Source organism: Heterocephalus glaber, unplaced genomic scaffold, assembly GCF_053883595.1.
Source record: "Heterocephalus glaber isolate CG9 unplaced genomic scaffold, H.glaber_assembly_v1.0 deba00001481, whole genome shotgun sequence".
Lineage (NCBI taxonomy): Eukaryota > Metazoa > Chordata > Mammalia > Rodentia > Bathyergidae > Heterocephalus > Heterocephalus glaber.
The window spans coordinates 33,265,696-33,291,133 of record NW_028258317.1 but is presented as its reverse complement, the minus strand read 5'-3'; the positions used below and the strand labels follow the sequence as shown (position 1 = coordinate 33,291,133).

The following is a 25,438-nucleotide window of genomic DNA, read 5'->3' as shown; positions in this document are numbered from 1 at the left end:
CCCACCTTGCTCAAACGAGTTGGGCGCAGTAGTGGTGTTGTGGGGCTTCTGGCCACGAGAGGGCAGCATTCTCTCGACAACCCCCTTCCAACAGTACGCTCACATTAAACAGAAAAAAACACCCGAATTCTCGGGTTTCCCTTTCATTTCATTTCTCCTGTCGCCCCTACTAGGTTTCATTTAAAGCAGTACAGTCTCAGAACAGAAGGTAGTGACTGCCGAGCGCTGAGTTCTCGCGAGATCGTCGCCGGAAGGGGGCGGCAGCGAGACCGAGAGTTCTCGCGAAATCACCACGGTAGTGGGTGGCTGCGGAGACGTAGCAGTTCGCCTCCGTGCAGAGCTAGCGCTTCTTAAGAGCGGCGGCAGCTGGCTCTCCCGGGCGCTCTCTTCTGAGGAAGAGCTGCTCTGCCGCGGCCTCTCCGGCCCCGAACTCGCGCTCTTGGCTTCCCCGACTTCGCAGCTGTGCGGACCGTGGCCCGGCCTGCAGAGCCCTCCGCGCCCTCCCTCGGTGCTGCAGTTAGGCCGCGCCCTCAGGCCCAGTCCGCGGCGGCCTCAGCGGGTGATGCCAAATACAGCCATGAAGAAAAAGGTGCTGTTGATGGGGAAGAGCGGGTCGGGGAAGACCAGTATGAGGTCGATTATCTTTGCAAACTACATTGCTCGCGACACCAGGCGTCTGGGTGCCACCATTGACGTGGAGCACTCCCACGTCCGGTTCCTTGGGAACCTGGTGCTGAACCTGTGGGACTGTGGCGGTCAGGACACCTTTATGGAAAATTACTTCACCAGCCAGCGAGACAACATCTTCCGTAATGTCGAGGTTTTGATTTACGTGTTTGATGTCGAGAGCCGCGAACTGGAAAAGGACATGCATTATTACCAGTCATGTCTGGAGGCCATTCTCCAGAACTCCCCTGATGCCAAAATCTTCTGCCTGGTGCACAAAATGGATCTGGTTCAGGAGGATCAGCGTGACCTGATTTTTAAAGAGCGAGAGGAAGACCTGAGGCGTTTGTCTCGCCCCCTGGAGTGCGCCTGTTTTCGAACATCTATCTGGGATGAAACACTCTACAAGGCCTGGTCTAGTATTGTCTATCAGCTGATTCCCAACGTTCAGCAGCTGGAGATGAACCTGAGGAATTTTGCTCAAATTATTGAGGCTGATGAAGTTCTGCTGTTTGAGAGAGCTACGTTCTTGGTGATTTCTCATTACCAGTGTAAAGAGCAGCGTGACGTCCACCGCTTTGAAAAGATCAGCAACATCATTAAGCAGTTCAAGTTGAGCTGCAGTAAATTGGCCGCTTCATTCCAGAGCATGGAAGTTAGGAATTCTAACTTCGCTGCTTTCATCGACATCTTCACATCAAACACGTATGTGATGGTTGTTATGTCGGATCCATCCATTCCTTCTGCAGCTACTCTGATCAACATTCGCAATGCCAGGAAACACTTTGAGAAGCTGGAGAGAGTGGATGGCCCCAAGCATAGTCTGCTCATGCGTTGAATATTGCCAAATGCTCTTTACGAAAGTAATTTTTTTTTTTGCATCCTTTGTTTTTAATATTCATGATGTCGTGTGCTTAGAAGTGGGCTTCGAGGTGTGTGCTGCTTACTACTTCAATTTCTTTCTTCCTATTCCCCAAATATTGGGCACTATTTACTCAGCTATCCAGTAGAGCTTCAGGATGGCTTTTCTGAAAAGTTGCTGTGATGTAACACTAAAGTAGGTGGTTTGTGTGTGTTCTGACTGCCTGGTTATAATAGATATGCACATCAAAGCCTTTACCAATATCTTCTGTATTATCAGATTGCAAAGATGTAATGTTACTATTTTATCAACAAGGTATTAAAATGCATTCACAAAATTCTTGGTTTCAATCATTAATAAACATTTACTGTTAGCAATTTAAAATATGGTCTTATTTGAAATAATTTAAAGGCATTTAATAAGTGACTCCAAAGATTCTTACTCCCCACAAATATTGCTAACTGACCAACTTGATTTTGTAAACTTAGCCCCATCATTTTAGTGAGGTTTGATAGCAGCTGTCACATAGTAGTTGAATATGGACTCTAGAGCCAGACCACATGAACTGAGTTAGTATTGTGGTCTTTTCACTTACTACCTCTGATACTTAATTTCACCAAGCTTGTTTCCTCATTTGTGAAATGTGAATAAAAATACCACTACTTCATAGGATGTTAGGAGGATTAAGCTAATAAAACGTAGAAAGCATTCAAAATGGCGCCTAGCATATAATCTGTAGTTAGCTGTTATTACCACCTAGTGAAACATTCCTCCCCCAAATTACTGCATGTAAAGTCCAGGTTAAATTTTTGTTGTTTTGAGCCAGGGTCACACTAGTTCAGGTTGGCCTTGAACTCACTATGGTCAGTAGCCCAGACAGGCCTCAAACTTGCAGCAATCCTTATGCCTGGCCCTACTTAAATATGTATTTGAGCCCTTCTAAGCGCCAGGTATTAGCTAGGAGTAGTGGTATATGTTTTAATCCCAGCACTTGGGGGAGGCTGAGGTGGGAGAACTGCAAGTATGAGGCCAGCCTGGGCTACAGAGTGAGAGCCTGTCTCAAAAATAAATAAAGCCAGGTATTCTTAAGTACTTAGTGTGCATTTATCTTTATCCTTTTATCTGTTGTAATAGATAAATCAAGGGAATCTGACTAAACTCCCCCGCCTAACCACTACACCCCACTATACCTTCCACTGAAGAAAAGTTAATCAAAAATACTACTTTTTAAGATGTAGATTATTTCCTCATATAATTCCAATTTCACATAACTGAAGAAGTTAACCCAGAAAGTTAAATAAGTCTTTTCAAGGAACAGTGTTTGCTCACTTTGGGCAAGACCACTTTCCCGTTCATATAATCTGGAAATTGGTGACACTGAACAGATTATTTTAGATTACCTACTTTCAGGAAACAATTCTGAGGTAGCTAATTTGGTATTGCCAATGTGGTACAACTGAAATTAGGAAACAAACCGAAGATGTACCATTCCAGTTCTAGTAATAGCTGTTTTATAGGTTGGTTTAAGTGAATCTTAAGTATTTTAAAGCCAAGAGACCTCTGACCAACTTGTTTTACAGATGAAGCAGTATTTTTGTAGAAAGAATAAATATAAATGGTAAGTCTGTAGAGTTTCTGAGGCCTTACAAATTTAACATTTATTAAATCCTCACTAGCACCATATGTGATAACAGGATCTCTACCCATGAAGAGCAAGCTTTTAAGATGTAAAGTATAAAAATCATCTAAGTATGGCCACTGGCAATCTCCAGATGATAAAAACTTATAGCATAGATACAATTTTATAAATGCTGCATGTGGCAAATCTAGTAGTTCAAATGGGAATAACAACAAATACCCTTACCTGAACTTCTCAAATTTATTTTGATCAGTTGTTATAACTTTGTATGATCATTTTATGGCTTGCAAGGTACAGTTCTTTCTGATGTAGGAAAGTCCAGAGACAGATGGTATAATACTGAATATTTACTCAAGACAATATGTCAAGAATATTTAAAATAGTCTTTACAGCACTTGCAACTGTTTTAAACAAGGTGCCAATTCACGGTGCACAAGGAAAAAGGTGATCTTTAAAGCTACTATCTGAACTTTATCCAAGAGAAATTTTGTTTTAATAAATACTTAAGTGTCCTTAACACCTATGTTTAGTATACTCAGAAAAGGGAAAAGATGCAGTTTGTTTTGTGAGGTTTTTTTGGTTTTAGTTGGGTTTTTTTTGATACTGAGGATTAAACCCAGGGCCTTGAACATGCTAAGCAGGTGCTATAGCATTGAGCTACATCCTCAGCTAGAGTTTGCTTTACCTTAATAAAGGTCTCAAGAATTCCTGTTTTTCCTGTAGATAATGTACTGACTTCATCATAATTTATGGCTAAGAAACATAATGGCAAAGAAAAGATTTCAAAATACCTGTCAATATTTTTGTTTTCTATAAATTCTCCCCAGATGTTTTTCTGTAACTTGAATTATTCCTAATCCTACCTCATTATTCCTTATTCTACCTGATAACATTTTTCATGTTCAACATTACTGTTTATCCCCCTTAAACATTTAAAATAAATAGCGATAAGGGTGTAGCTCATTGTTGAGAATATGTGTTCAGCATTTGTGAGGCCCTGGGTTCAATCCCCTGCATCACGAAAATAATAATTAGGACATGTTGGTGTTATCTACTTGATGTAGAAGTCAGCATATACACCTTTAAATCTTACAGTGAAAGCAGGGTACCTTCTAGGTAATCTGACATGGATGAGAAAAAAATATATCTATACCCATAAGCCCTCTTTACCATTGTGTAGGGGGAAACAAAATTCTGATATCTAAATATTTACTAATGACACGTGGTATTGGGGTATATGTATGCATGTGGGTGCATATACATACTCTACACATATCTACATAGGTATGTGTGTATGTATGTAACTGGTGTAACAACAGGCCAGACATGGAGCACATCTGTAATCCCAGCTACTCCTGAGGCTGAAGCAGGATTGCAAGTTCAAGGCCATTTAGTGAAAATTTGTCTCAAAAGAAAAGGGTTGGGGGCCAGGCATGGTGGTGCATGCCTGTAATTTCAGCACTCAGGAGCCTGAGCCAGGAAGATCACTAATTCAAGGCCAGCCTGGGCTATGTAGTGAGGCCCTCCCTATCTCAAAAGGGGGTGGGAGGGCCAGGGATTTAGCTCAGTGGTTCTGCCGCCTGCCTCGCAAGCACAAGGACCTGAGTTTGATCCCCAGTACCATAAAAGGGGGGGGGGGGCGGACGTGGGGAGGAACCTGAGGATATAGCTCAGCACTCCCTGGGTTCAACCCCAGTACTGCAAATAAGTATAACAAGAAATCAGATAAAACCATGAAAAAATAATGAAAGCAATTAATGAAATACAAAATGAATAAAAGAAAAATTAGATTTCAGGGAATAGGCACATGAATATGGAAAAGGTCAAATTAAGACTTCAAGGTAGAAATGCAATTTTTTTTCCTGACCCTTAGAGTTATATACTTTTGACAAACTTGAAGAGCAAAATAAGGTACTCAAACTTCAGAATTGTGAATCAAGATTTCTAGGGCCTGGGATTTAGCTCAGTGGTTTCGCCGTCTGCTGCGCAAGCGCAAGGACCTGAGTTCGATCCCTGGTACCAAAAAAAAAAAGATTTCTAAAGACCTGTATTCAATTAAACATTTCAGAGGCCAGGAGTGGTGGGACATGCCTGTAATGCCAGCACTCAGGAAGCAGAGGCAGGAAGATTGCCACAAGTTTGAGGCCAGCCTGAACTACAAAAGTGAGACCCTGTCTCAAAAAAAAAAAAAAAAAAAAAAAAAAAAAAATCAGTAAAAACTGGGACATCAGAGTGGAAGAGGGCAAATAGAGGAAATCAACAGAAGAGATTTTATATTCCTTTGTATTTGAACTCTTCTAGATTAGCAATGAGCCATTGATGTTTCTAAGCAAGGAAGTGACATGTCAAAGCAGTTCCTTACGGTTAAAAAGCAACTGTGCAAGGCCCAGGGATTTAGCTCAGTGGCACCGCACCTGTCTTGCAAGGGCAAGGTCCTGAGTTTGATTCCCAGTACCAAAAAAAAGAAGCAACTGTGCAGGAGATACTGACTAGCGAAGAGGTGGAAAGTAACAAACTGAATCAGTGGTTGTAAAAGGGCAACAGACTTAAGACTGTTTATGGTTCTGCACAGGAAGAACAAAAAAGAACATCAGACTTTCAGCCTATCACAGGTAAAACTGTGATTTTTTTTTTTTTTTTGGTACCAGGGATCGAACTCAGGTCCTTGCACTTGCACAGCAGGCAGCGAAACCATTGAGCTAAATCCCTGGCCCTCAGTGTGATTTTTATACATGCAGTGTTCATAGATTTCTTTCTCCAGTACTGGGCATCAAACCCAGGAACATTACCACTGAGCAACACTCCCCTAAAGCAAGTCATTTAAGTTTCCTGACTTCAGGAAAACTTACTTACTGTACCGTAAGTACCGCCTTAACAGTTATAATAATAGAATGAATTTATATGTACGAAGTATCTAGCAGTAGCCCTGGCACTTTGCAGATCCTAATATGATAGCCCTACCTCCTCCAAAATATACTTATTTAGGATTTATAGATACTGAGTTTTCTTAAAGCAGACTAGAGGGGCTGGGAACTTAGCTCAGTGGTTCTGACACCTACCCCGCAAGCGCAAGGACCCAAGTTTGATCCCCGGTACCAAAAAAAAAAACAAAAAAAAAACAGCAGACTAGAGAATGATTTACCAATTAGACCTGCAAAGTCCTTAATTTGTGTTGATTAATAAAGGAACATGGCATCTGTTATGGTTTAGCTTTGAAATGTTCCCCAAATGTATATGGCTTGGTTGCCAGCTGATGTGCTTTTGAGAAATGGCTGGATCATGAGGGCTCTAACTTCACCAAGTGGCTTAATCCACTGATGAGATCATAATCTGATGGCATTAAGGGATAAAAGAAACAGAAGGTGGGGCCTAATGGAAAGGAGTGCCTCATAAGGGCAGGACCTTGGGGACTGTATCTGGACCCCAGCCCCTTCCTCTCTGACTTTTCCCCTTTCTCTTCTTCCTGGCTGCCATAAAGTGAGGAGCTTTGGTCTATCATGCCCTTCTACCACGATGTTCTGCCTCACGTCAGGCCCACAGCAATGGAACCAGCTTGCCATGGACTGAAACCTCTGAAATCATGAACCAAAATAAGTGTTTCCTCCTCTAATTTGTTTTTCTCAGGTATTTTGCCACAGTGATAAAATACTAACACAGAACCTTAGAAGCTTTTTGTTTCTTTTCTTTTCCACTGCAAAGAAGTTACTTTTATATGTGTTTTCTTCTGCCTTTTCTCCCAAAAAGACTGGTTTTCAAACTGGGACACAACAAGCAACTTAAAGAGAGGAAAGGCAGTCCAAGTGAAGAGAGATGATTAAGCCAATCTACTTTCAAAATTCTTCCCTCCAACTTCTCTCGTAGGGGTTAGAGAACAAGATTTTAATGGTTACAAACTGAAGCTCTAGGGGCCGGGGAATTAGGTCAGTGGCACTGCCACCTGCCTCACAAGCACAAGGTCCTGAGTTTGATCCCTGGAACCAAAATAATAATAATAATAATAATAATAAAAATAAAAAACGGGGTGAACCATAAACCAACAAATTGAAGCTCTAGAGGACACTGAAGGTGATCACCCTCCAGTGCCTGTTCCATTCCTCCTGGCTCACAGAGGCGATGACATATATTGTTCATTTGCATACCAGAGACAAACCCATTTCTGAGCCTAAAGAGTGAGGCAAACAACTATAAATGTTGTAAGTTACTTAAACCCAAATTCAGTTCTCACAAGATATTTTCAAACCTTTCTGTAGGCACTTGAAAACTTTAATGGTGTTTGAGCAGTAAAGTACCACAAATTGAAACTAGTTGTTTTCCCAAAAATGGCACCCTAGTCCTCCCCCAAAAACATCACTTAGTGAAAGTACATCAAAAGCAACTCATCTTTATGGTAATAAACTAAAATTATAACAAATTAAACTACTTTTTTATTTACTTAAGGCTTACAAGATTATTCAAGATAACAAAATGGCATCCCATAACTTGACATTTGCTTTCCAAAGACTTCACATTTCAACTTCCTATCTCTACAAAGAAAAAAATCAAAAAAAAAAAGAAAAAAATCCAAACATATTTTCCTTATTTAAAAGCATTACAAGAGGCTAAAGGGTATTTAGGATCTTAATACATCTTTGAAAAATAGTGTTACACTTCCAACATGTATTTAAGTTATAAATCAGTTTCTAGTCTGCAACACAGCTTCAATTTAAGTGCATCATAGATAAATTAACCAGGAACTGCATCAGCTTGTCGAGTCAGATTCCTTTGCATCAAGGCTCTTATTCAAGATTTCTTCTGTAAAATTGATTTAAAAAAGAAAGGGATAAGCAAACATTACAAAAAAATATACATAAAGATTCCGATTAGAAGCAAATTCCTTAATTTGAAAAGGCTCACACTTATAGAAATACTCAAACTATGGTACAATTACCATTTTTCTCAATGAAGTACCTTTCTCCAGAGAGTAACAGGTTCTTCCTAGAATACTTTTCAAAATGCCAGTGTTTATCACAGGTAAATTGAAATATATGAAATATATGATTTAGCTCAGTGGTTTTGCCGCCTACTGCGCAAGCGCAAGGACCCGAGTTCGATCCCCAGTACCAAAAAAAAACAAACAAAAAAATTGAATGATATGTAATGAGTGTATTACTGACTCTAAATCTGTCCTAACACTTGATAAGAGCAATTAACTCATTATGATGAAAATTTTCAAACACACAAAGTGAATAGAATTATAATTAATCCAATATAGCTAATATATGGCTTCAATTACTAATACTAATAATTATGGGTTGATTTGTGTCCCTCAAAAAAGTTTGTTGAAATTCTAACCTCGTAACTCAGAATATAGCCTTAATTGGAAAGACAGTCATTACAGATATAGTTAGCTATAAATAAGGTCATATTGGAATAAGGTAGGCCCTATAATATAACTAGTTTCCTTGTAAGGAGACAGGCACAAAAGAGAAGAAAGTCATGTGAAGACAGGCAAAGATTGGAGTTATGATGCCACAGGTCAAGGAACACCTAGGGTAAGCAAACACTGGGAGAAAATAAGGAAGGATCCTCCACTAATGGCTTTGGAGAAAACACAAGAATTTTGGACTTCTATCCTCTAGAAGTTAATGTCTCCAGAGACAATAAATTTCAAGCCACCCAGTTTGGGGTGCTTTGTTACAGCCCTAGAATACTAAAGCAACCTTGTTTTGTTTCTATTCCCCATTCCCACCACCAAATTCACCACGGAACTTCATATATTACACCATTACAAAAGTGATTTGATTTTTTTTTTTGGCGGCACCGGGATCAAACTCAGGACCTTGTGCTTACAAGGCAGGAGCAGTGCCACTGCACTAAATCCCAGACCCTACAACAATAATTTTTGTTTTGTTTTTTTGAGACAGGGTCTCACTTTGTAATGCAGGGTGGCCTTGAACTCATTATGCAGTCCAGGCTAGAATCAAAACTCAGGGTGATCTGCCTGCCTCAGCCTCCTGAATGCTGGGATTACAGGCATGTGCCACCACACCCAGCTTACAACAGTGATATTTAAAAGTGTTTCACAACTTTTTAAGTCATTTTCCATTAGATAAACATTGCGATGAGATTTAGTCAGTGGTTTATATTACAAAAGCAGTAAATTTCAAAAAAGAAAAACCTTTTTTACACCCTGCTCCAAACCAGTTGTAAACAACTACACATCAGTAGATTCTGAAAGTACCCATATAGTGAGGGTTTTCACTGTAGATAAAGGCATTTAAAAAAAGCATAGGGCCGGGGATTTAGCTCAGTGGTTTCGCCATCTGCTGCGCAAGCGCAAGGACCCGACCGAGTTTGATCCCCAGTATCAAAAAAAAAAAAAGCATAATGTAAAGCACATTTTGTCACATTAACAGCCAGTATTATGCAGCATTCACTGTGTACTATTTTTATGAAGGTTTAGAGAAAACTTCAACAGGTAAATATGCACATACCTAGTTAAATCTTACCTTTTAAATTAGGCCGAAGTTCTCCAAGACTACATGGTTCTCCAAGGCTACACGGTACTGGGGTCCTCAATTTTTGCTCCACTGGAGAAAATTTAATTAATGGTGACAGGGACCGTTTTCTTTCACCAAGGGACATGCGTAAAGATGCCTTTGCATAGTCAATGAGCAAATCATCAGTGTCCAAAAAGTGAAGCATATTGTCTGCTTGCAAGTTTCTGGATGTAGGACTTACTTCTGGTTTGTGTCTTTCAAGTGTTTCAAAGTTAGAGAGGTGAGATTCTCCCCTTGTCTTGGAAAGAGATTTCTTTAGAGCCTCATAACTATTGTGAATAGCCTGTAAACTGAACTCTGATTCTGGAGCAGTCTGTCTTTCTTCCATAACATCATCCAGAAAAAAGCCACTGTGCACAGAGCTATTTGATTCCAGTTTAAAATTAGTCTCAGAACTACTAGAGCTATTAAGACTTAGGTGACCAACTTCTTCTGGAAGAGTTTCATGTAATATGCCAAAATCCATATTAAGACTCTTAGAACTAATTCCACTCAATGTTGGAAAAGAGTCCCATAACACAGTTTTATGCATGGAAGTTTCATTATAAGTTTGTGAGTGGTCCGATGTTTTAATATACTTATCTTTACTCCTATCCATCATCACATCGGTCCTATTGTGTACAGAAGGAGAGAATGCCTCTATTGGGCTGGTTTCTGATAGCGTGGTCAGTAAAGTTTTACATTCTAAATCTTGCTTACATATTATTTTCTTATTTAACAAATTTGACTTATCTTCTGTTGGAGGTTTACCTGTATGACTGGTCACCACATGCTTCTGAGGCACATCCTCCAGACAGTCCAAAACAATTTTCTCTTCAGGCAAATACGACTGGTCAAAATCCGAGAAAAAACTGGCCATGCTAAATTCTCGATTGTGCAACACAGGCAAGGATTCAGGCAATATTTCTCCATGATCAGTATCCATGTGAACTGGTTCTGTACTTCTGACATCTTCCATTTCTATAGCCTTTCTCCATGAGCTCCTAATTTCAGTTACTAATTAAAGGAGGAAAATAACCCACAATTTACTAATATTCCCAAAACAGAGAATGAAATTAAACATTTTATTTCTTGTGCTAAAAAACTAATGACTCAATATATGTTCCCAAAATATACGGGTTGGATGGCAAGCCTCCTTGATAGAACAAATCCCAAAACATAATTCCAACTGGTCAAATACAAAGTAAGCACATAACAAAAGCTGTTCCTGTTTTCAGGGATTTGTTTTGTCATTTTGAGACTAGGTGTCATTACATTGCCCAAGTTAGCCTCAAACTTGTGATTCTCCTGCCTCAACCTCTCAAAGAGCTGCGGTTATAGGTGTTGTGTCTGGATGTCCCCAAGGTCCCTGCCGGTCATAGGTGGGGCTTTTTCAGAAGTGGCTAAATCTAGAGTGTGTGGTGCTAGGATCAAGGGTGTGTGATTACTAAATCAGTCCACTGATTGGTCTGGCATTGTTCTGGATGGGAGTGCTACCCATCCTAAGGGCAGAAGGTGGGCTGCCTAGATAGAACAGAAAAGGGACAGAAAGAAGCTATTGTCACTTGCTTGCTTTGCTACTTTCTGCCCACCATGAACTGTTGCTCCTCTATGATCCCCCACTGCCATGCCACCCTGCCTTGGAGCCAGCTTATTATGGACTGAAACCTCTACAAACTGTGAGCCAAAAGAAACCCTTCCTCTTTAACTTTGGGTGTTGGGTATTTTGTCTCAGTAACGAGAAAACTAAGGCAACAGGCATGTACCACAGCACCTAGACAAACAATATTCCTGAAATGTGTATATACTTTTATACAGAACATATGAACTATATGTATTAAAGACATTTTCTTGCCTGTCGAGGCCAGAGCTTGGCAAACTTTTTCGTTAAAAGGCCAAACAGTAGTATTTTTAGTTTTACAGTCTATCACAACTGTGCAACTCTGCCATTGTAGCATGTAATAAGCTATACAATAAGTAAACAGATAGGCAAGGTCATGTCCAATACACTTTTATTTACAAAAACACATTGCAGATTTGGTTCACAGCCAGCCATTTGCTGACCACCAATCTAGATTGTGGCTCAGTTAAGCCTGAATTAAATCAGCAGCAAAACAGAAATTATACTTAAATCATTCAACCAAGATAATCTGCATTGATTGCATAATGAAACCAGTATCAGAACTGGCCTACTCGAATTAGAGATTCAAAAATGATCTGGCACTCTGTTTCGGGAGGAGTAAAGATCTGTGCACAGTTTTTGGCTAATGCTTCAGGTTGGTAACTAGGAGAGTATCGCCTCCATACTCTAAATGTGGATCACAGGTCAAAGGCAGATTTCTTTTTTTTTTTTTTTGTACTGGGAATCGAACTCAGGTCCTTGCGCTTGCATCGCAGGTGACAAAACCACTGAGCTAAATCCCCGGCCCAAAGGCAGATTTCTTAAATGTGGTCAAATAAAATATTTTCCAGGAAAAAAAGCCCAAAGTAACACACCAAAAACAAAATTGTATTGTTATAAGAACTTACACTTTTATCGCTTCTCGGCCTTTTGGCTAAGATCAAGTGTAGAACTTACACTTTTGTATAAGTACACTAAAGTCAAAAAATAGTACTGAGGAAAGACTGCTCTGTGAGTGCCCATCCTGAATTCCGTAAGATCCCTTTAATCAGAAGAAAGAGCCATTGCCAATAAATTGAAAGATACAGAAAAGAGTTTTAAAATATGTTTCCAAAAGATCTACCAGACCATGTATCTAATACCAGTAATGTGTAAGTCAGGGAAAATGGAATAGAAAGCATTAACTTACTCAAGCTTTCCGGAGTTCGGGGAATCTGTTTCCTTGATAAGAAGGGGTTAGAAATTACAGAGTCAATTAGTTCCACTAATTTTACTCCTTTTCCTTCAGAGACCTGTGGTGAATCAGATAAGACTGCCCTAGTGACCTAAAACAGAAGAGAAAAAACAAAAAATTACCAAGCCCACTGGTGGAATACAGCAGAAGCTCTGATAACAATAAGCAGTTCACAGTTAACAGCACCTCCTACCGCACATGGCACTAAAACAAGACAAGAATGAACTGCCCAAATACTCTGAATGAATCATGTAGATACAATCCTGCAAAGCGACATGGAACACAAAACCATTTTTTGGTTAATAAATGGTTAAGCTGGGCCGGGGATTTAGCTCAGTGGTTTCGCCACTTGCTGTGCAAGTGCAAGGACGTGAGTTGGATCCCCTGTACCAAAAATAAATAAATAAATGGATAAGGTATTATAAAGGAGAGAACAGAGAAGAGTCCTTATACTTGTGAAGACTTACGGCAGTTTGACTGCACCATGACCTAAGCTGCTAACTGCCACATCTTTCAGTCTGACCATTCTGTACCCACTAAAATGGCTACTCTACAGCAAGCAGATTCTTATACTGCATTTGCAAAGTAACATCTCTATTAACAAAAAGAATACCTTCTGACAACATACTTCCTTGCCAGAAGCCTCATTACCAGATCTAAATTAGTAAACAAGGAATTAGGATGCATTCTAAAATAAGAGAAAAGAAAATGTACTATATGAAAATAGCTAGATGTGGTGGCATATGCCACTTGGGAGGCTGAGGCAGGACTGCTGTGAGTTCGAGATCAGCCTAAGCTAAACGGTGAGTTCAAGACCAGCCTGAAATACATAGTCAGACCGTCTCAAAAACAAAAACAAAACAAAACAAAGAAATGGAATAGCACTCTATTAGCTAAAATATGGGGGGGGCGGGAATCATACAAATTAAAATTTCCTATCCCTGTGATCACTAAAAACTAAATTTCCTGAAAATACACTACTCAAGAAAACAAAGGTCTTGGAATTAAAACACCAACTATCTCTTATTGTAAACATAATTCAAATTAATTTCATTTTACAAGATTTTAGGACTTTGCTTCTCTATCCCATTCCATTCTACCACTAATCTAAATTCTATTAACCATAAAATGGGCCTTTTATTCACAATTAGGTAAGAAAAAAAACTGACCATCTTTCCTTTAGAGATTTAAAAGTATTCAGAGCATGTGCAACTGGCACTTATGTTACAAACAAGAAAAATGCCATCCAATTCTCTTATTTGGACAATACTCAGTTTGATTAGGATTGGGATAAAGGAGAGAACTGAAATACCTGAATTAATATTCCCTAAACCAAATTTTTCTTTAAGTCACTCAGGAATAAAAAGCAACTGCTTTATTTTCTGGTTACTTAGCCAAATTAAAATGATGCTAAGGTATGTTATGAAAAACATGTTAGTAAAATAAAAGTAGTGAATGGCTTGAATACTCAGTTTGTATAAACTGAGTTCTACAGTACTGAACAACAGCAGTATTCTGTGATCACTCACCAGTGAAAAGTAGAATAACAAGGGACAGGTCGAGCTAAGAAAATCAAGTTTGTGAATGACAATGCATTTAAATCACTTTTGAAATATTTAGGAAAAAAAAACAACCTTCACTCAGTTGTAATATAACACTGTTTATTCTTTGTTCTCATATTCAGAAAGAGGAAGCTAAGAAATAGGCAACACTGACAAAGTATTTTAGTAAGTACACTCATTGGGTACATTACCTAACAATTTATATAAAGGTTAATTACCAATATATCATACATAAATTATTTTTATACTCACATTTTCTAGAATGAAAAGTAAGTTCTAAACCATTGTAATCTTAACTAAATAAGTTTATGAAATCTATTTTTACTTTTTGGGAGGGCCGATTTTGCTTCAACTATTATTTTTATTATCTGTGTCTTCTTACCCCTCCCCTCACAGATGACCTCAGTTATTCAACAACTGACTGCATTTCACTTTTACCAACACCACTGAGAAAAATAAAAGATATTTAAATATACTTATTTCTTTTTCTAACCTCTTCTACCAGATGATCTTGTTCTTTTTGGAATGGATCACTTTTCTGGGCTGGCAGATATCCTCCAGAGACACTATTGTCTGTGTTTGCAATATCCAACAATGGAGAGTCTTCCCCTTCAAATTCTGGCACTTCCTTAGAAATTACCTCATCTTTCTCTTTGGGAGCTCTCATCATTACTGTATCCTGAAAACAGGCATGTAATGTTAAAAGCTTAATAATCATGGTTGATTCTGAAGCTTTCTTCACCAGAGATTCATGATTATTAAACTATAAAGTTAGTACTATATGAAATTACATATTCACTGGCAAAATTAAATAATTCCAATATTTCTACTTAGCAAAGGAGAATGTATAAACACAAATGACACAAAATGCACAAAATTAGGAAATATGAAAATAGAATTTCATTAAACTATTCTATCAACAAAAACAAATCATATTTTATAATAATTTAGTGCAGGGGCCGGGGATTTAGCTCAGTGGTTCTGCTGCCTGCCTTGCAAGCCCAAGGACCCGAGTTTGATCCCTGGTACCAAAAAAAAAAAAAAATAATAATAATAATAATAATAATTTAGTGCAGTCAGAATTTAAAATTGTTAGAATATACCTTTTCAGGTAGTGTAACCCTGCTTGTCTCTGATGATGAAGTTGACTTCAACAGCAAAGAGGCAGAACTAAAGGGAAAAAGACAGCAAATCCAAGCTATAATTAGGAAAGAATTCCATTCACTTGATGCATCTAAATATTCTAAAGAAACTGTCTGCCCCGTATCTGTCCGTTACGATTTCACTCAATTCGTCCCGGTCATCAAAAGGCAATTTATTCTTGGGAGGTATCGTGACAATTAGAGCAGCATTTCAGCTCAATTTATGTATCTGCCTCCCAATTATAAACATTTTACTTACTCACTATATATATTTTATGATGATGCTGTTGTTCTTTACACTTACTGCAACATTTTGTTTTACCAAATTCCAAAGATAAGGGAGTACGATCTTGCATACATGCTAACTAAGCATCCTACGCAAGAATTTGAGTTCTGGACTGAGGATTTAGCTCAGTGGTGCCACACCTGCCTCGCAAGCACAAGGTCCTGAGTTTGATCTCTGGTACCAAAAAAAAAAGAATTTGAGTTCCAATCTCATTTTCCTGTTTTTGGTTTTTTGAGACAGGGTCTTGCTATGTAGCCTAGGCTGGCCCTGAACTCACAGTGAGTCTCCTGCCTCAGCCTCCCAAGTGCTGAGATTACAGGCCACCACACCTGGCTTCATCTTTATGTTTTTATAATTTCTATTTGTTATTTTTCCCTAATTGTAGATGTATTGTAACAATAATAAAAATGAAAAAATTGGATAACATTTCTAACAAATCACTTGTCAGATTTTACTCCAAATTCTTTAAGTTTAATACATGTAAATTTAATACTAATTAGAGCATATTCTTATATCAAGATACAGATTTTCCTAAATATTAATATAGTGCAGACAATTGTGTCTGTGTATGTTTAACATTTTATCAACCAATTTCCACTTACAACAGCTTTGTAACATCATTGTCATCATTATAATTATTACACTGTGGAGGCGGGAGCTTATTACTTTGCACACGCTGACCTCCAACTTGCTGTCTTGCTGCTTCCCCCTCCTAAATTGCCATGGTGCAGTTTTTTTCCCCCTGTGGTGCTGGGATTAGAACTAGGCCTCATGCTTGCTAGGCAAGCACTATACCATTGAGGTATACGTGTTTTTAGACATTTAGGTTTTCCCAGTTTTCTTATGTACACTAAAAGCATGTCATGTTGTTAGTTTTTTGGATGTTTTCCTTTCTTAGGATAAATTCCCATAGTGAGTTCAACACTCTGGATCTGTTTCAGTGCTAGGATTTCACAGGCCTCAGTCTTGCCAGAGCAAGTGATAAAGCAAGAATGGAGCCAGTCTGCTTTAAGTTATCTTTGGCTGTGACGGTAGTAGGGCTCGTAGCATGCTGCCAGTTCAGAAATGTGAGCAGGGGATTTAGCACAGTGGTTTCACCGCCTGCTGCGCAAGTGCAAGGACCCGAGTTGGATCCCCAGTAACAACAACAACAAAAAAAAATCTGCACTGGGCCAGGGATTTAGCTCAGTGGTTTCATCGCCTGCTGCGCAAGCGCAAGGACCCGAGTTCAATCCCTAGTACCCAAAAAAAAACTATGTGACAGGGGAAGAGTATAAAACACATTTCCATTACAAGGTTCTACAACAATACTTTAATAGAAATATTTATTGTCACCTGTAGAAGCCCATCCTCCAGTGACATTTACTCACCAACTGGTGGTCAGAACATCAGTCACCAATTACGAATTGTTCTGCAAGCACCAGGCTAGCCCTCGTGAGTAGCCTTGGGAACAGACACTGTGCAACTTGTCTTCCCAGCTCGTCATGGCCTTAGTGGCATCATTTCATAGGTTGGCTTTTTTTTTGAGGGCTTTTTGTGAATTTTAACATAAACTTTTTGGAAAAAAATACAGTCCTTTGCCTTTGGTATCTGGGTTATATTCTGCTAAATGGAAGCTTAAGCAGTTACAGTGATTTTGAATTATGTTTAGAGGATAGGTGAAGAGTCCAGGGTGCGTGTTTGGAAAAGCTTGACAACATATATTTATTATATAAAATATTTGCACAGCTGTTAATTTTGTATTTCTGGCTATAAAAAGAAAGTGAAGCACCAACATGCTTCCTGTTAGCAGTGGTTTCTGTGGTAATTGTTTTTCTAATTACCTAGAGAAGTTTTTTGACTATGAATTTAAAAGATCTTTTCAGATCAAAATAAAAATTATTTAAAGTTATCATTTTTTAAAGGTTTTTAACTTTAATAACATCATCATGAAAAGATACATGAAGTTTTAATGTTTATCCAAAGGGGCAAGGGAACTAAAACATTAAGCAAAGCAATAAAACGTGTAGGATACTGAAAACTAAAACTCTGAATAACCTTAATGACTTTGCTATATCTGTAACATATTTGCTGTAGAGCAAAGTTCAGGCATGAGAAGTTGATTTTGGCCATGAAATATCAAAAGAATCTTAAAATCTGTGCTACAGTGAAATTCTGTGATGTGAACTCTGAGTAAAGACATGGTAATAGTGTAATTCTAGTTAGCTGAGTTTGTTTTTAAACTGTACTCCAGCTTTGGAGTGTTCTTCAAGGCATTTAACTTTTTGCCAAGATACTACTGGGGAAGGTGGTGGGGTGGTGAGAAGGGAGAGAAAGAGAAAGTAAAAAGGACCAAGATGCAGTATCTGTGTACCAGCATGCCACAAAGAATACATTCATCATGTATCACAAACAGATGCTAACAAAATTAAGAAGTCTAGCATTGATTCCCAGTTCCAAGAAAAAAAACTGGGGTCAGGGATTTAGCTCAGTGGTTCTGCTCCGCCGTCTGCCTCGCAAGCGCAAGATCCTGAGTTCAATCCTCAGTACCAAAAAAAAAAAAAAAAAAAAAAAATCAGCAATGAGATTTATGGCAACTACTTAGATTTTGGTACCAGTGAATGAAACTGCATGAGAAAGGGATAATAACACACTTGCTCTAAAAATTACTCCTTCCATGTTTTATTGTTTGCTTGAACCCAGGACCTTCACGCTGAGCAATGACCCTACCCCACACCACTCTTTTTTTTGCAGGCAGGGTCTTAGTCATTAAATTGCCCAGGCAGAGCTCACCTTGCAACCTGCTGCCCCAGCCTCCCAGAGTGCTTGGATTCCTGGTGTGTCACCTTGCCAGCTTTTCCATGGCTTTTAATTTTAAAATTACACTGATCATGACTGCATATAAATTTCCCAATTAACTATATTGCTGAGCTAAATGCAAAATGAGATACTTTTAGTTCATTAAGTGTATCCTACCCACATTATACATTACTGATGAAATATTTAATTACAAATACTTTTAACAGTGAGGAATGTGTTTGAACAATATGATCACTTCCACAACACAGTAAGTCGACCTCATAGATCTTCTGTCCCTCTCTGTTTAGCAATACTAATCTTTCCTATCCCATAAATCATTTACCCCTACCACCAAAAGCGTTCCCCTAACTCCCTTTAATATCCCAAGCCTTGCTGGACGTGGTGGTGCACACCTGTAATCCCAGGTCTCGGGAGGCATGCAGAGGCAGGAGGATCGCTGCAAGTTCAAGGCCAGCCTGGGCTACACAGCAAGACCCTGTCTCAAAAACAAAACAAAACAAAAACCCTTTGTGCGCCTGTGCGCGCATGAGCACATGGAACAGCACCTCCCGGATGCTTGGCAGGCACTCTTGCTGAGCCCCAACTCCATATATTTTAAACCTATCAAAAAATGATAGATATCAAAAGGTATTTAACATGACTGGTTTTTGTCATGCTGTAAGAACAACTGTGATATGAGGGTAAAATGGAAAAGCCAATAACTTTACTATTCCTTCGATAATATGTCTGAGTGTTCATTATTTTTCTTTAGGTACTCAAAAAACTCAACATTAAATCCACACATAAGAATGAAAGCATAATTCTTCCACAACTAGTCCTGCCCCCCTGTAAGGCAGAAAATGAGTACAGAGGCAACTGCCAAGGCCTCAATTTCACATAAAAGTTTTGACTCTGGTTATAGCATTTCAGTGTACCAAGACGATATGAAATGAACAGTGCTTCACTTAAAATTTAGAGTTTTGTTTTATGATTTTCCTAAGTATTTTATTTTCATATCCACCCTTAACTACTTGGGGAAGTTGGACTGAAAGACACCTATTTACAACAAATGGAAATCAAAAACAAAACATGAGGCAGGAGGATTGCCCTGAGTTCGAGGCTAGCCTGAGCTACACAGTGAGACCCTGACTCAAAAATACTCAAAAATAAACAAAATAAAACAAAGGGATCTATTTAGTATGTGTTTGATTGCTACGTTATAATGTTTAATGTCCATAAAGAATAAATATATTGCCCAAGTGGATTAAATACATTTAATTTGGAGATGTTTCGCTTCTATGACTTGGCATTAGTTTTAAGTGCCAAAATGACAATAGATAAAACAGGCAACAAAGAAAATAGAAATACTCCTGAAAGAAGTTGAAACAAAATAGCCTCAGATTTTTCTACGTTAAATTTTGGACTTAGTCATAAGTCTTTTAATTTTTAACAAGGTTCTTTATCAAATGGCTTATCAAAAACATCAATAGATAATAAAGATAAAAGAACAACTTGTGGGGCTGGGGATTTAGCTCAGCCACACTGCACCTCCCTCTTAAGCACAAGGTCCTGAGTTTGATCCCCGGTACCAAAAAGAACAAGTTGCTCAGACTGAAGTGGAAAGCACTGGCTCAACCAAAGGCCGGAGTAGATTCAGCCACAGCACCACAGGGCACAGAAGAATGGTCTGAAAACTACCAGACTAGCTGATCTCACAGCCTCCCAAACTCTTATTTAAGGCAACAGAGTGATTTCAAAAAAGTTCAAACATATACAATGGCAAAATTCCCCAACTTACCTTAGATAATTCCCATATATTTTTTCTTCAAAATTCAGATACTCCCCATGAACCTCCGTGTTTAAAGAGAAGGGAAAAAATGTTCATATATCATAAAGTTAAGTCTTATGTGAAAATCTAGGCCTGAAGTAGAAAAATACTGTCTAGCTGGGGGACAGGAGAGTATGCACTATTCCACCGTAAAGAAGCTTAGAAACTGGCTTAAACTGGGACTAAAATTAATACAGGAAATCAAAACGAAAAACAAACTTATTTTACCTGTTGGCTGTATCACACATAGCTCCCAGGGTACCAGTGCCTCCACGGCAACCATTTTCTTGTTTATGCTGTTTAGCTATTTCTAAAGAAGCATAAAAATTATTCTTTAATTATGCTTATATATTCCAACACTCCGATATTCAAGGATCTCTTGACATTGTAGAACTTTTTTTTGGCAGTGTTAGGGTTTAAACCCAGGGCTTTGCACATGCTAGGTAATCTATCACTAAGCTACACCCAAGGCCTAGAACAACTTCTCAACAGAAGAATAACAGAAAAATAACACAATAAGAAAAGATAGTGTAGACAGAGTGGTCCACCCCTGTAATCCAGCTACTCAGGAGGCTGAAGCAGGAAGATTACAGGTTCAAGGCAAGCCTGGGCAGATCAGTGAGGTCTTGTCTCATGATAAACATTTTTTTAAAGGGGTAGGGGTGTAGCTCAGTGGTGGAGTACTTCCCTAGCACGAGGCCCTGGGCTCAATCCCCAGTACCACACACTCACAAAGATAATTATCCGACTATTAGGATAAAATGTAAAGTAATACAAAATATCTATTAGTAGGATTTATAAAGACTAATACACATGCAAGACCCTGAGTTTGACACCCAGCACCACAAAAGGGAAAAACAAAAAAAGACTTAAAAGACTGGTAACTCACACTAGACTTCCATAGTTATATTCTCCAGTGTTATATAACTATATGCTTCATGTTTAAATGCACAGATCATATGTAAGAAAAGGTCAAAAAGTTATAGTACTTTGCATATTTCAGGACAGATTTTATAACAATTAACCTATAAATATTTTTCATCATCCTATCACTGAACAATTATGTCACTACTGTACTAACAATGGGAGAAAAAAATAAAAGATGGAGACTCTTCTTCCAAAGAGTCCATCTAGACAACGATGAGTAAAATGTTATGTTATTCTGCTACAGTATGACAGGAGTAAACCAAAAATGCAAGGAAGGACAGTGGGAAAAAAAGCAGAAAAGTACTGAGAATAAGATACAAGTTTTGTACAATGGAGCAGTGAGTTAAGAGATATACACCATGGAGCATGGCAGGAAATCAGACTGGCGATGAAATCCATGACTATGTTAGAGAAGATTTTTTTTTTTCCCGGTACCAAGGATCAAACTCAGGACCTTGAGCTTGTGAGGCAGGTATGGCATCACTGAGCTACATCCCCAGCTGTTACATAAGATTTGATTCCAGGGACGACTCCTCTTTCACCATGTTAGCTTCTGAAAGGGTTTCTCTATTTCTACATGTGTATTGTACAAAGTACAGCAATGCCTCGATTCACAAACTTAATTCTTTCCATGATTCTGGTCACAAAATTCATTCCATGATTCTGGTTCCATATTATACAAATGCAACCAGACTTGTGGAAAGAATTAAGTTCGTGAACTGAAGTACCACTGTATCACAGTGTAAGAAGAAATGTAGGAAAAGATTTCTGGATATAGCCAAAACAAAATAAAATTTTACAAGAGAACATAAAAAAAAGAACCAATGTAGGGTTTTCCTCTTAATCGGTCCTAAGATTATGCCACCTCATAGCATTCTCAACAACTTTTGAATCTACTGATTATAATGGAATTTACTAATGTTTATAAAACATACCAAAAGGGCTTGGAGATGTATCTCAATGGTAGAGTACTTGCCTAGATTCCTGGGTTCAATCTCCAGTACCACCACCACTGCCAAAAAAAACAAAAACAAAAACACAAACACAAACAACTCTACCACAAAACTAGTAGAAAATCACAAACAAAAAGTATTACACAGAACTATAAACACTATATGTTGTTGGTAGGCAGTCAAAATTGAAACATGGCTCATTCTGCTATGAAAAAAATGTGTAAGCTGGTAAGTGAAGCTGGGGGTAGAACTCTGTGATCCCAGAACTCTGTGAGGATAAGTCAGGAGGACTACAATTTGGAACCTAGCCTGGGCAATGTAATGACTTAGTGAGACTCCTTTTTAAAAAGGAGTGGGGAGGAGTCGGGCATGGTGGCTCATCCCTGTAAGTCCAGCTTACAGGGAGGCTGAGGCAGGAGGATTGCAGGGAGTTCAAGGCTTGCCTGAGCTACACAGTGAGTTCAAGGCCAGCCTGTACTACATAGCAAGACCCTGACTCAAAAAAGAATAAAATAAAATAAATAAAAAGGGCTGGGGACATAGCTATGTGCAGAGGGTTTGGGTTCATTCCCTGGTTGTGAAAAAAAATGCAAACATCTTTTTTTCACTTGATAGAAAGTGTTAATGTGTTCTGTGTCAGAAAATGTAAGGGGATACTTATATTACAGAAAGACCACTGAGAGTCATAGAAAACAATTTCAGATAAGAAATGAGACACCAGGGTAAGAAAACAGGAGAAGACAAACAAAGCAAGGCACCTGAAAGATAAAAATGAAGCTAAATGCACAACACAGCAAACCCAACAAAAACAGACACTAACTCCTACCATAAACACACCAGAACTGCTAAATAAAATATAAGAAAAAGAAAGGAATGGTCAAAAGAACAAATAAAAACCATCAGAAGCCAGAATCAAAGACAGAAAACTTCATCTGAATGGTGAGCCCAAAATGAAAACCAAATCTGACACAGCAGGAAGGCTCCCAGCCGGGAAACTCCCCACGTGGCTAACACGGCTGGGACCCACAACTGAAACGAGACTGTCACTGGCCAGGATACTGCAAGGACTGCTCCAACTCTGAAAAAGGTATTACAAATATTTTGCCAACTTGTCAGGCATAGTGGTACACACTTGTAATCCCAGGGAGGCTGAGGCAGGAGAATCACCAAGTTGGAGCCCAGCCTCAGCAACTTATCAAGACCTTGTCTCCAAAACAAAAAGTAGGGGCCAGGGATTTGGCTCAGTGGTTGCGCTGCCTACCTTACAAGCCCAAGGTCCAGAGTTCAATCCCCGGTACCAAAAAACAAAAACAAAAACAAAAAAAAGTAAGTAACAAATTCTTCCAACTGAATCAAGGAAGTACCAAAGAAGTTTGCTATTTACATGGGTAAAAAAAAGGAAGAGGAAGAAATTTAAAACCCAGCCTTCTCAAAAGAAGGTATAAAATCCAAAATTATATTGGTTTCTTGTTACAAGAATCCTACACCAAAAACAAAATAAATTAAAAATAAATTAAAAAAATAAAAAAATAAAAAAAAAACAATCCTACACCAAGACATTAACTGCCCTAATGCAGAGGATACGCCTAGGACCCAAGGAACTACATAGAGACCATTTTACAAGCGAGCCCCACAAGGTCCCTCCAAAAGTGCAGAACCCACGGAAGTTGAGATATCAATCCAGAGCTTCAACTAGAAGCAAACAACCAGCAGTGTTAAGCAGAGCACACAGCAACAGAAACAACTGTGATGCAAATTAGAAAAGCTTCAAAATTAGCAAATTTAAAATGACTAGCCAAGAAGGAAAAAAAAACCAATGAAAGAAAACAACACTGTGAAAAAGGACAGGTAATCTTTTAAAAGCCACAAAAAAGGGAGCTGGCACGGTCCACAGGACAGGAATCCCAGCACGGTGAGCAGACAGGAGGTCAGGATTCCCACGCTAGCCTGCCTGGGCAACTTACCGAGACCCTTTCTCAGATACAAAACACAAGGGCACCCCTGGGTTCACGCCTCAGTACCAGGTAAAAATAAATAAATAAATAAATAATTTTATTTTTTAAAATGGACTAGGGGAGAGAGCTCTGTGATACAGTGTTCCTGGTTCAATCCCCACTAACACACACACGCACGCGCGCACACACATATATGGGGGTTTAGAAATGGGCTGCAGGAATAGCTCAGTGGTAGAGCACTTGCCTACTAACATACTCAAGGCCCTAGGTTCAATCCCCAGTAAAGAGACAGACAGACAGATTATTGATCTAAGAAAAATACCCACGATGAAGCCCAGAGATACAAAAATGTAAATAAAAATGAGAAGTTAAGAAATGTGGGGCCAGAGATTTAGCTCAGTGGTTCCACCGCCTGCCCCACAAACAAGCGCAAGGACCCAAGTTGGATCCTCAGTACCAAAAAAAAAAAAATGTGAAAGACAAAATTAAAAGTCCTAGCAATAGAAGTTCTTTTTAAGAGTAGGAAAATTTATTGAGGTATAGGAACATGGGATAAGAATAGCTCCTAAGAGACAAGAAGGGTCCCAAATGAGTTGCCCCAACTGAAGTTCTAAAAGGAAAAAAATCGTTAAGAATGAGACAAGTGGCCCAGGGATTTAGCTCAGTGGTTCCGGTGCCTGGCTCAAAAGCGCAAGGTCCCGAGTTCAATCCCTGGGCACAAAAAACAAAACATAACAAAACAAAACAAACAAACAAAAAAAAGAATGAGACAAGCAATATTACAAAAGGTACTACTAAATAACATTCTATAGGGCCAGGGATTTAGCTCAGTGGTTCTGCTGCCTGCCTCGCAAGCCCAAGGTCCCGAGTTCGATCCCCGGTACCAAAAAATAAATAAATAAATAAATAAATAAAAATAACGTTCTATAACTAAAGATATGAGCCTTCAGAATAAAAAGGCATGTACAAATTCCAAACAAGTGCCTGGTGTGGTGGCACACACCTGTAATCCCAGCCCCCAAGAGACAGAGGCAGGAGGATAGCTTCAAGTCCAAGGCCAGCCTAGTCTCCACAGTGAGTTCAAGGCCAGCCTGAACTGCATAGCAAGACCATGTCTCAAAAAAAAGAAGTGACAGAAACTGAATCGGCAAGCCTATAATCCCAGCACTCAGGAGGCTGAGGCAGGAGGATCTCCACCAGTTCAAGGCCAGACTGGGCTAACATAGTGAGTTCAGGACCAGCCGGAACTACAAAGTCAGACCCTGCCTCAAAAAAACAAACAATCAAAAAAAAAAAAAATTTGTCTACTTCAGAAGCTGAAGCAGGAGGCTCACTTGAGCCCAGGAGATTGAGATCTACCTGGGCACCACAGCAAGACCCCTTCCATCTCAAAAAACAACAGGGCCGGGGATTTAGCTCAGTGGTTTCACCACCTGCTGCACAAGCACAAGGACCTGAGTTCAATAC

General features: G+C 39.0%; 2 protein-coding genes and 1 non-coding gene across 4 annotated transcripts in view; 1 reads left to right on the top strand and 2 right to left on the bottom strand.

The window, feature by feature from the left end:
* Window positions 1-259: 259 nt before the first annotated feature.
* Window positions 260-1,865, top strand: Rraga (Ras related GTP binding A). Its single transcript, XM_004838328.4, has one exon. It carries the CDS (start codon window positions 563-565, stop codon window positions 1,502-1,504), a length of 942 nt encoding a protein of 313 aa, XP_004838385.1. The 5' UTR covers window positions 260-562; the 3' UTR covers window positions 1,505-1,865.
* A 5,657-nt stretch (window positions 1,866-7,522) lies between these two features.
* Haus6 (HAUS augmin like complex subunit 6) overlaps window positions 7,523-25,438 on the bottom strand; it is a 43,433-nt gene continuing 25,517 nt past the window's right edge. Inside the window, exons 12-17 of one of the 2 annotated variants that reach the window (XM_004838329.4) lie at window positions 20,365-20,446; window positions 15,206-15,272; window positions 14,596-14,781; window positions 12,496-12,631; window positions 9,656-10,702; window positions 7,523-7,958 (exon numbers count right to left, since the gene is read on the bottom strand). In XM_004838329.4, the coding sequence (XP_004838386.2) occupies window positions 7,906-7,958; window positions 9,656-10,702; window positions 12,496-12,631; window positions 14,596-14,781; window positions 15,206-15,272; window positions 20,365-20,446 (1,571 nt within the window). In that variant the 3' untranslated portion in view covers window positions 7,523-7,905. The remainder of the gene's footprint in view (window positions 7,959-9,655; window positions 10,703-12,495; window positions 12,632-14,595; window positions 14,782-15,205; window positions 15,273-20,364; window positions 20,447-25,438) is intronic. The other variant, XM_013069753.3, reaches the window with a different exon arrangement.
* On the bottom strand, window positions 15,353-15,483 carry LOC147825896 (small Cajal body-specific RNA 8). Its single transcript, XR_015440166.1, has one exon.